The sequence below is a fragment of the Nannospalax galili genome, unplaced genomic scaffold (assembly GCF_000622305.1).
Source record: "Nannospalax galili isolate Female #2095 unplaced genomic scaffold, S.galili_v1.0 scaffold11, whole genome shotgun sequence".
In the NCBI taxonomy this organism is placed as follows: domain Eukaryota; kingdom Metazoa; phylum Chordata; class Mammalia; order Rodentia; family Spalacidae; genus Nannospalax; species Nannospalax galili.
The window spans coordinates 3424560-3435988 of record NW_008330735.1 but is presented as its reverse complement, the minus strand read 5'-3'; the positions used below and the strand labels follow the sequence as shown (position 1 = coordinate 3435988).

General features: G+C 41.7%; 1 protein-coding gene across 1 annotated transcript in view; it reads right to left on the bottom strand.

Annotated features, from left to right (window-relative positions):
* Nucleotides 1-8708, bottom strand: part of Arl14ep (ADP ribosylation factor like GTPase 14 effector protein) — a 12244-nt gene extending 3536 nt beyond the window's left edge. The window contains exons 1-3 of the mRNA XM_008851228.3: nt 8556-8708; nt 1885-2381; nt 167-294 (exon numbers count right to left, since the gene is read on the bottom strand). Of these exons, the coding sequence (XP_008849450.1) occupies nt 167-294; nt 1885-2307 (551 nt within the window). The 5' untranslated portion in view covers nt 2308-2381; nt 8556-8708. The remainder of the gene's footprint in view (nt 1-166; nt 295-1884; nt 2382-8555) is intronic.
* Nucleotides 8709-11429: the final 2721 nt, after the last annotated feature.

Genomic DNA, 11429 nt, shown 5'->3' with positions numbered 1-11429 from the left:
TTTGGGGGTTTTTTTTTTTTTTTTTTTTTTTTAAAAAACTAATTCCAAATTCAATTTAAAATGACTAATCAGAAAATTCAAAGTTAAGAAAAAATAAATAAAGGGATAATACTGATATGACCTGACCCATCAAGTTAACACATAGCCTAAAGATTATACAGCCTACCTGTCAGAACCAGTGCTTGCGTTTTTTGTAAGCCTTCTTTTTTCCCTTTTACCAGTTTCTGGAGCAAATTCAGTTTGCTTTCCTGGGTTTGTAAACTGCAGTGACCTCAAAGCTTTAGCAGTTCTTCCCTGAATGAAGGTAAATGATAAATTGAAATCTTGACATCAAACAGTGACACTCACTTAGCACTAAACCAGATATCCCTAAATGGGGCAGACAGTTTGGAACACAAAAAGGAATACCTGAAAATTTACAGTGTTCTAGTATATATTTAAATCTTACTGATTCATTTGTTAATAATATTTTTAGTACTTGAGTTAGTCTCTGGCATGGATGTGTGATCACAGGAGAGAAGGCAGCAAAAACTCACCCCAGAGCACACAACTAATATTCCTAATGACACTTCTGTGTCCTTAGGAAAAATTTCTATTTGTAACAGGAGAGAGGCAATTGAGTTTCACTTCTGGGAACCGAACCTTTCATTATTTTGGTTGTTAGCCTTAGTGTTTAATGGCTGCACTATCCCTCCAGCTTTGTAATTTTTTTTTTTTTTAAAGCTCTGGCAAACAGAATTTTAGTATGTAAGAGTTTAAGTTTGTTATTTGAGATGAAAGTAAATGGTTTTTCATGATGTTTTCATATACCCAAAGTTAAGATTAAGTGATTAAGAGGTCACAAGAAGGATGGGTAGATGAGGTGAAGCCATCAGAAGGACCAGGATTCACAAGTATCTATACTGAACTTCAGATAATGTTGGGTCCCAGAGATGTGCCTGAGGAAACAATGCATGAACTTAGTACTGTAATTACCTTTTACTTTGGTTTATTAATACAATGAAAAGGAGAAAACAGAAAATAGTCTAGTAGCAAGAACTATACAATGCCTATAAATACAAGTTTTAAGACATGCTCCTCTGCTATTCTTGTCTTTATTTACAATAATAAAGACAGCTTCATGAATCTCAACTTTTCTGATAACAGTTAAATGACCTGCATGTAGGCATGTGAACAGGGACGAGAGACAAAAACTAAATTTAGTCTTATTATATCAAAAATTCAGAGACAGAATCACAGGAAACCTCACAATTATTTAAATATCTCAAACAAGAATAGGATAATGCCAAAGGAGGAAGACATCAAAATTCAATGACTGCTGGGCACAGTGTGTCAGGCTTGTAATCCCAGTACTTGGGAAGCTGATTCAGGAGGATTGGCATGAGTCTGGGGCCAGCCTAGACTACATAATGAGTTCCAGGGCAGCTTCTGCTACACAGTAAGACGTCATCTCAAAACACCAAAAATCAAAGTCAATTATAAGTCATTTCTTTTATCCTCACTGCAAAGCTGTGCTCCAAGCCCTTCACATAAAGCAGCATCCTTCCAGGTTTATAGCCCCTGTGGGTAGCAAATTCCATTAAGTTACTTCAGTGTCAGAAAGAATCTAAGTTAGCTAAGTCCTGACTCTGGTAAATATTCTAAGATCTAGTTTGTAAAGTCTAACTATTACAAGTTGTAGGTTGGAGTCTTGGGCCTACTGTGCTTTCTAAAACCTTGTTTATCACTGATCCTATACCTTGGGCATATGAAAATTTTGAAACATCATTTTCTTTCACATCCTCTACTTTAAATTCGTTGTATGTTAATGAATATGACAACAATATAAATATGGTCCCTTATAGAGTTTCACAGTGTAGAAATCACAATGGCATCTATACATACATCTGACTCAGGTTTTCTTCTCTGGCGGTCTTCTGAATCAACATCCACACTTCCATTGATGATCTGGGTACATTTTGGGCAAAGTTTCCAACCAGGTACAAGTTGCCTTCCAAATTTTGCACTCAGAAAAGTGGCATCATCTAAGTCAATTACATGCAGATTCTTTTTGGCTAGCTTTTTGTGTATATTAAATGGGTCACAGCATGACTTCTGTAAATCCTCAAATCTGTCAATGTAAATTTTTACATGATGGAAGCAAATTGTATTGTTCCCAGAGAGTGTCATTCCAGTCCTAAGCTGAAGTAAAAGCATGTCATTTGATGACAATTCCTGCAAAGTCTTGAAACCTGTGTGACGAGTGTAGAAGGTTTTATGGCACTCATTTGTAGTACGAAGCTGGACTCCAACTGAACATGGATCCATCCTTCTTGAGTCTAGCTCAACTTCCCTGTTTTATTTTGTCTAAAAATTTCTTTAGTAGGTCATGAGGTGATAACCTAGAGAAAATATTAAAGACAGATTTATACTTAAAATTCTTATGTGGAAAATTAAGAAAATAATTAATAAAAATTTAGCACTTCTTAAAAAACAAAAACAAAAACTCTTAGCAAGCAAGGACTAAAAATTACCAAGAGCCTACAATGAACAAGAACATATTTAATCAGGAGCTGTCAGAAATGATCCTTGTCAGATGAGAACCACAGCGAATGCTTGTTTTCACAGCTGCAACTGAAGATCATATTGAACAGTTAAAGGACAGAAATATAAGAAACAAGAAATATATACATGAGAAATAAAAGCTGTTTAATAGACAAATTTTGTAGAACTAGTAGGAGAACTTAACAAGGATGGTGGGAACCAAACAATTATAATACTATAAAACATAAATTTTACAAAAATGCAGATTTTTATGGAGACTATTATCAAGCTGAAAGACAAAAGATACCATAAATAACAGCAAGAATTATGGGAGGTCTGACTGTAGTGTATCTGTCAGCTTTCAAGGAATTCTCCAAATGTCAGGCTATTCCAATCAAAATACAATCAGTCATTTGACCCCACCTGGCTGGAAGTTAGCAAGCTGATCTGTATGAAAAGGTCCAAGAAACTTTGAAAGAAATGAAAGGCACCAATTTACTAAAACGTTATTATAATTAAAGCAGTGTGGTATTGCTATAGTACAGACAAACAGATCCATACAGAAGACAGTTTGGTGTATGATGTGGTAGTATAAACAGATGAGTATTACAAATCAATGTGGAAAGGATTTTTATCAGCTAACCATATGGAAAAAGACAAAATTAGATCTTTTCCACACTTATAAAGAATCACACATGCAAAGCTTAAACATTAAAATGTTTATAAGGAAATATAGTCAACTGTGACTGTTGTAGTGTGGCTTCTTCCTTCAGGAATAGCAGATCATCCTGGGCCATATTGGGGTGGAGAGTACCTTTGCCTGGGAGCCACAGCCACTAACTAAACAATACAGTATAGTGAAAGCCTAGGTCTATGGTGACAGAACTGCAGCTGTAAATACTACAGTCAGCAGCAGGACTTCGTGATATACCCCATAAGGCTGTCATTCACGATGGGGTGAGACTGTAATGATGCAGCTGTTTCAGGGATACTCACACTCCTGTAAGCAACCCCTCACCTATATTGTGTAAGTAAGCCAAATAAGCTCATTGGTTTACCAAGTCATACTGTGGTGGAATCATTAATCAGGTCTGTCATTAATGTCCTATCTGGAGTGAATAGTTGCTTGTTCATATCTCCCCGTGGAAAGTTAATGTAACAAATTGGTGCCCAGTGTGGGGCACAACAGAACCAAAGACGAATTTGGGAGGAAAACTTGCACGGCCCTTGCTTAAGGCATGCAACTGAGGCTGAATCATCTGAGGGTGGAACATTCCCAGGGGCAGTTGACAAGGCTGGTCTTCCCATGTGGCATGTGGTGGACCTTTCTGCTATGGCTGACAGCTCCATAGGCCTTCTATGGCTAGCAAGACGTGTAACTAAAGTCGAGCCGTCTGGGGTGGAGTGTCCAAGGGGGAATCCCAGGGTGGTGGTCTTCTCTACATGGTACAGAGTCGTGAGCACAGTGACACTCTAAAATTAGGATTACAGGATATACCTCTGTGCCTGACAATAGCATGGACAGGTGAGACTGCCAGCAAGCCATCATGGCAATTGCATGGCTGCTGCTGTGTGTACTAAGACAAGGGACGCGGTAAGGATGGCTGCTGGTAGGAGCTTGCTTGTGAAAAGGAATTAAAACTGGAATAGAACAGCATCCTTTTCATGTGTCTGATTTGGTAGGTTGAAAGAGACAATGAGATGGAGGCGCTGGCTTGCCATTTCTTATAGCTGGGGGCTTCCAATGGGAAGAGTACACATTAGATCTATAATAGAGAGTCCTCTACGGGATGAAAAATGTGAAATCCAAGAAAGCATTGGATAGTGATCAAAAAACAAGGTAAAGAGCCAGGTGTGGTGGCACACACCTTTAGTCCCAGGGCTTGGGAGGCAGAGGCAGGCAGATCTTTTTGAGTTCGAGGTCAGCCTGGTCTACATAGCAAGTTCTATGCCAGCTGGGGCTACAGCTGTCTCAAAACAACAGTGACAACAATAACAGCAACAAAAACCAAGGTAGAATCAACCTTTGATACAGAGGAATGAATATGAAACTGACAGGCAGGGAGCCTTCTGCCTCTGAACTCCTTGAATTAGGCATAAGACCCTGGGTTCAGTTCCTAGCACTGCATAAACAGGGGTTGGCACACTCAGCATTCCAAACATAGAGGCAGAAGGGTCTGAAGTTCAAGGTCATCCTCAACTACATAGGGAGTTTTAGAGGATAGCCTGGGCAAAAGACAGTCTCAGAAGAAGAAAAAGGTATCTGGATATTTAGGAAATTTATTTTTATTTTAGAATTCCTATCCCCTAGAGCACTATAGCTTTTGAAGGATTAATTGTAGAAATTAAACTGCCTTCCGAATCACTTTTTCAAAAGTCAACTATCCCTCCAACAGCACTGTTAGTTACTGCCAGATACAAGATGATCAGCTAAATTTGTATTTTTAATAATACCTAAAAAGCTTCTATTTTAATTATGTCCCACATAGTGCTGAAAAGCAATCCACCGTCTGTCTGAAATTCAAGATTGAACTGGGCACCCCCATTTTCTGCACCTTCTCATCCTTGTCTGGTCCCAACTCTTTCTTACCTTTTGCTAAAACTGAATTCTTCAAGAAGGAACTGCAGGCTTGGGGAGATGGCTCAGTCACTCTGTAAGCCTGAGGACCTGAGTTTAGTCCCCTAGAACCCTCATAAGTAAAAAATCCAAGTGCTGTGGTGCATGTATGAAATCCCAGAACCGGAGAAGTGAAGACAGGAGGATCCCTGGGGCCAGTGTGGCTAAAACAGGAGTCTAAGTTCACCAAGGAGACCCAAGCTCAAAAACATAAGGTTAGTAGTGAAGGCACCCAGCATCCATCTCTAGTCTTCATGTGCACCTGCACATACATACTATATATATATATCTGACAACGGAAAAACTTGCAATAAAAAATAAATTTTACAAACTGATTAAAATTCAGTGACTTAGCAATACCACTCATCTGAGCAAACTACCAGTGTGAAGATGAACACACCCAAGTTAAAGTCTCACAGAAGTTAACTTCCTGACTGGGCAGCCTGTTCATGTACTGCCAAAGAGTGAGGCCTGCTCGAAGAACACAAACTTTCAAGGAGGGGTCTTAAGTGGTCATGGTCTGCCTTCTAAAAATGACATGGTGGTTTGTTTACTCTTTTCCCCTCATGTCCTCATTTCCAGATCTTTTTGTCCTCCTCTAGGCTAAAGATCTCCTGTAAAGTTCTTTGGATCTGTTTCTTAGCAACTGTTTCTCTCCTCATTTGAGTTTGTGTTCTGGGAAGGTGACCTACGATTACTATTTTTCTTTCAAGGGCAGACTAGCAGCTTCACGCTCTTACCTTCACCTGCAGTGTTCTGTTCTTCCACAATGATGATCTGACTCCTTTCTTAAGCAACAGTCAGAAATATATTACTATTTACTGTCTATATGTTCTCAGTCCCTGTAGAAACCAGAACCTCACCCTCTGATCAGAATGTGCATTAAGTAAGTGCCAACAGCAATGCAGCAATGCATAGTATTTCTAGTTTTGCACATTCTTTCTGGTGGAGATTTGGATTTCCCTAACTCATGTCTTACCAGTTCCTCGGTTCTTTATCATGTATTCATTTTATAGCTCTGTGATAGTTATGATTCACCCACCTTCCCTTTTGTGGATAATTATAGGAAAGGCCAGGCATACTGCTGCACACCTTTAATCCCAGCACTCAGGAGGCAAAGGCAGTTGGATCACTGAGAGTTCAGTATACATAGTGAGTATACATAGTGAGTTCCAGGACATCTGGGACTACAGGGAGACCTTGTCTCAAAAAGACCCCAAAACAAAAAAATAAATAATCAGAAAAGATCAGTTTGTTCCTGCCATTCTTTTTGATGAGTATAATGTCTAGAACTCTCAGCGAAAGAAAAAAGTTCCTCATAACAAATCAACACCAAACATCAACCCCCTAAAAATTTTGTTAATTTAGATCTCATGAATTTGAAGTCTCACCCCCCTCCCAAACTTAGGAAGATTTCCCCACAATACTAAGGAAACCCAACTATTCAAACACTTTCAAAATAACATGTAGAGATGCAAATTTATAAACATTTAAACTTTGTACACTTACTTTAATTCCTGAACAGATCAGTGCGTCTCTAAGGCCTAGTTCGTGACATATGGTGTATGTATGTTATTTTTCAAACAGCAAAAATGCCCTTTGACAAGCTGCCTTTTAACCCAGCCCTGTGTTCCTGTTTCTTTAACATTATTACCATAATTAATAAAACTATAGCAAAATAGTCAATAATGGGGCTGGAGAGATGGATCAGCAGTTAAGAGCGCTTGCTGCTCTTGCAGAGGACCCAAGTTCGGTCCCCCCCTACTCATGAAGGCTGGCTCACAACTACCTATAACTCAAGCTCCAAGGGATCCATCTACTTTCCTTGATATTCTATGACTTTATGTTGTTTTCTCTGCTTGGAAAACCTTTGAGCATTTCTGTACCAGGCAGTAATAAGACACTACCTGCATCATCTATCTTGTGAACTGAAGGGGGCGGGAAACACCTGTACTTATATGAAACATTCTACAAAAGGTGGATATTTGATTAGAACTTCAATGGTGGTGGTGGTGGTGTAGTGTTAAATGTAACAGGTGCAGAGCCAAATTATCGTGGGCTAGCTCAACCCTTTAAATAGCTATTTATTGCTCACCTGTGTTTACCTAACATCGTTGTGATGGTTCGATAAATCCTTTTAGAAGGCAGATTCCCAGCTTCCACCAACCCCCAAGCTAAAAATGTCATGAGAGATCATCTAGCAGAGATTTCCCTGCTCTGCTGTATCTCCCCCACCTGATGTTTCCATCAGTGTATGAGTGATTTATGATATCTTTTGTTCTATTACTGTAAAAATCATAAGACGTGGAACGTGGCCTTTGGGGTAATCCGAATCTGTGTTTCCAGGCCATCCATGGTCACTCATTATTTGGTCTCAGAGTAAAGTAGTAGACGATCTCTTACTCCCTTTGAGGTGAGAGCTGTGTTTCTGAGTCGGTAGTCTGTTGAGGTCCTGCTTCTTCCCTTGTGTTTCCACAAACACTTTCAGTATATTTATTTATTTATTTATTTTTCTCTATTACCACTCATACAGTGGAAAGGAGGCACTGTGTGTTATGTGCTCCACCAACCAATGTAAAATAACTTCAGTGCCTTTCTGTTTTACAGCAATATTACACTGTTCTGGTTACCTGTTAATCTTTTCTACTATATATGGAGCTCTAGGCAGGGAACCAACCCCCTGGGTCCCAACCCCCTGGGTCCCATGTTGTGGTTTTTCTAATTTTGAATGAACACATGTTCAGAAACTCCCAGAATCCCAAACCAAAAAGGTAGACATCCTGAAATCAATTTGTGCAGAGAGACTTTAGTTTCCTGTAGTGATTCCCACCCCAACCGTGTATGGGTCATATGCATTAACATCCCTAGTTCACTGTCAAATCAAAATGATTCAAACCACCACACAGGTTCAACGAACACCTACTACCATGATGGAAAAAATAAACAACAACCCAAAACTAAAACAATATTAAGCTTCAGGCTTCAGCCAAATCAAACAGCTAGGGCTGAGGATTGTGATTTTAGAAAAAAAAAAAAAAAAAAAGGCAACAGGAGAGCTTAGACTGGTGGCTTATGCCTGTGATCTGAGCTATCTGAGGAATTTAGGCGGAGGATCATGCAGAAGGTTGGAGGATAGCCTGGGCAATTTGGCAAGGCCGCGTCCCCAAACTGACGAGGCTGCACCGCAGGGCGGAGCCGGAGTCCCCGGCTCAACACCTCTGCAGGCTGAGCGCACAGGGGTGGTAGTAACCGGGGCAGGTCTGGGGCCCGGGGCACCAGGCTGCAGGAAGCCCCACGCCCCTCCCGGTGCAGGCCTCCCCTCCAGCTCTCCCGGGGGCCTCCGGGGTCCCCGGGGCTCCCACACACGCAGTGGCCCACCGCGGCTCCATCCCACAGTCGCCCGGTCCCCTTCCACCTTGGCTGCCGCTCCTCTTCGCCAGGCTCGGGGCGCACCGAATCCGCACAGGCCACGCTCGGCAAACTGCACTTCGGCGGGTCTCGCACTGACACTGAGACGACAGCGAGGCCGGCTAGAGAGGCCGAACTACCACAGAGAGAAGCGCCGCAGCGGTCTAGAGCGGAAGACAGCGCGGCCTCCTCCGGAGGCGGAAGGGTGGGGTGCCCACCGGCGGAGGATGACTCAAGACCATGCAAGAGTTGCTTCTGACTCCAGAGCAGGAAGGAGTTGCTTCAGGCGCTCTAGGGTGTTCTCGTGCTCCTCTCGGGATTAAGGAGTTGGGAGGTCCTTGGGGGTCACCACTGCTAGACGTGGGTTTCCAATTTAGCTTGCTTTGCCTGCAGATTTATACTGTGCACCCTACCAAACTTCCTCGCACATTCCCCTCGCCCCTGAAGGGGAGTGAGTTGAATTAAAGGGACTTCGGGAACGGGCACTTTATTTGAAGGCTCACATTTTATTTTGCTTCACTCGAAGTACATTCTAAAAAGCCTCTCTTTTATTATATATTATGAAAGCAGTGTTTTGAGTAAAAGGCTTCAGGATCCCCCCCTCTCCTTATTTTTTGTTTTTGTTTTTTCTTTTTGAGGCTGGGTCTCCCTGTAGCGCTAACTGGCCGGGAACTTACTGTGTTAACCAACCTGGCCTTGATCTCTCAGAGATGCGCCTGCTATTGCCTCCCAAGTGCTGGGATTAAAGGTGTGTGCTGTATCCAGGAATTTAAACTGTGAATTCACCCAGCTACCTCCAGGAATTTAAACTGTAAATTTTTCTCTGGAGGGATGAAATAGAAGGTGGTTTTGTGGTTGGTTTTGTTTGTGGTAGAGGCTTTGAATTTATGATCCTCCTCCTGCCTCACCCTCTTAGTAGGCATGGACCACCAGGCCTGCTAAGAAATAGTGTCTTTTTTATGCCTCCACTGTGTAAGTTCATTGACTTTTATTTATTGTTTTGAGAATTTCATGCATGTATACAATGCGTTTTGATCAAATCTACCTCCATTACCTTCCCTCCAGCTCGTCCCATACCTCTCCCCCTTCTTCCCAACTTCGTGTACTCTATTGTTTTTTTTTTTTTAATTTTATGTGTACAAGTGTATTGCTTGCTTGTAGGTAGGTGCACCCATGTCGTGCACTGCCCACAGGGGTCAGAAGAGGGTGTCAGATCCCCTGGAACTGGAGTTATAGGTGGTTGTTAGCCTGCCATGTGGGTGCTGGGAATTAAACCTGGATCCTAGGCAAGAGCAGTCAGTGATCTTAACTGCTGAGCCATCTCTCCAGCTCCCATGTACTCTTTCTTAAGCCACTGAGTACGTTTAGTGCTGTGAACATATGTGTGGGTATAGGGCCACTCACTGGAGTATGGACAGCCTAATAGCATCTCTGAAGAAAACCGGACTCTCCCTTGCCCATCAGCTGTCAATAGTTCCTCAGCTATTCTCTCTGCCAGTCATGCAGAATTTTGGTTAGTTTGATCTGGTACAGGTCTTGCACATTCAGACATAGCCTCTGTGAGTTCATGTGTGCAACTACCCTGTCATGTCTGGAAAACACTGCTTTGCAGTATTCCTCTATGGCCTCTGGCTCTTATAATCTCTCTGTCCCCTCTTGTGCGATGATCCCTGAGCCTTGAGAGGGGCTGTGATATTAGATGCTCCATTGAGGGCTGAGCACTCCACAGTCTCATTATCTGTACTCTGACTGGTTGTGGGTATCAATTGCCATCTACTGCAAAAAGAGGCTTTTTTGTCTTTTTGAGGCAGGGTCATCCTGTAGCCTCAGCTGGCCTGGAACTTGGTATGTAGATCAGGCTGGCTTCAGTCTCTTAGAGATCCACCTGCCCCTGCCTCCTGAGCTCTGATATTAAAGGTGTGAGCCACTGCACTAAAAAAAGAAGCTTCTCTAATGAGGATTGGGAGCTGCACTAATGTATGGGCATAAAGATAAATGTTCAGAGGGCAATTTGATATGATATCCCTTTGCAAAATCATAGTAAGCTCTCCCTAGGGCCTACGACCTATCCAACCATTGTCTTGGCCCAGTACGAAGTCTGAGCTCCTCCTTACTGAGTAGGCCTTAAATCCAACCAGAAAGCTTTTGGTTACTCCCGTAACATTCCTGCCACTGTTGTATCAATGGACATATCTTGTCCAGTAAGTCATTATTGCAGCTTGTAGAGTTCACAGCTAGGTAAGACTGTTGATTAGCTTTCTCCCCTGACAAGCTGCATAGCACCTTCAGACACTGTTAAAGCTGGCCAGGAGAAGCTTCCAGGTCAGTGTCAGTTTGATTTCTCCATGTCCTTTAATTCATGTGTGTGGTGTCTTCAGCAAATAGTGGTTTACATTTGAGTTTTGATGGACAACCAAGAGTAGTGAGTGGAAATAGCTTATATTGATTTTTCTGGTCTTTGGGACCCCCCTGACCAACAACTTGAAGAAAAGTAACCCACACTTGGCACTCAGTAAACATAAGACTATTTTAGTTGTCTGCAAATTGAGGCTGAATTGGGACTGACAAAGTTGTCAGTTTAGAGATGTTATGATTATTCATAACTGTTTTGCTATCCCATTTTGACTGTAAGTGACCCTCTGTTCCATCATATTTTTGATGTATTCTAACTTTGGCATGCTGTTAGTTTACTAACTTACTATGTATATTTAACACAATTCTGCCTGTGTTTCACCAAGTACACGCTTACTCATATTCTAAATTTAAAACATCCTAGGAGTTGTGCATATATCTACTAAGCTAATAACTTACTGGGTACAGTTATCATTTCTTATGAATTTCATCTATCCATAATTAGCTGCAAAGGCACTCAGTATTATTG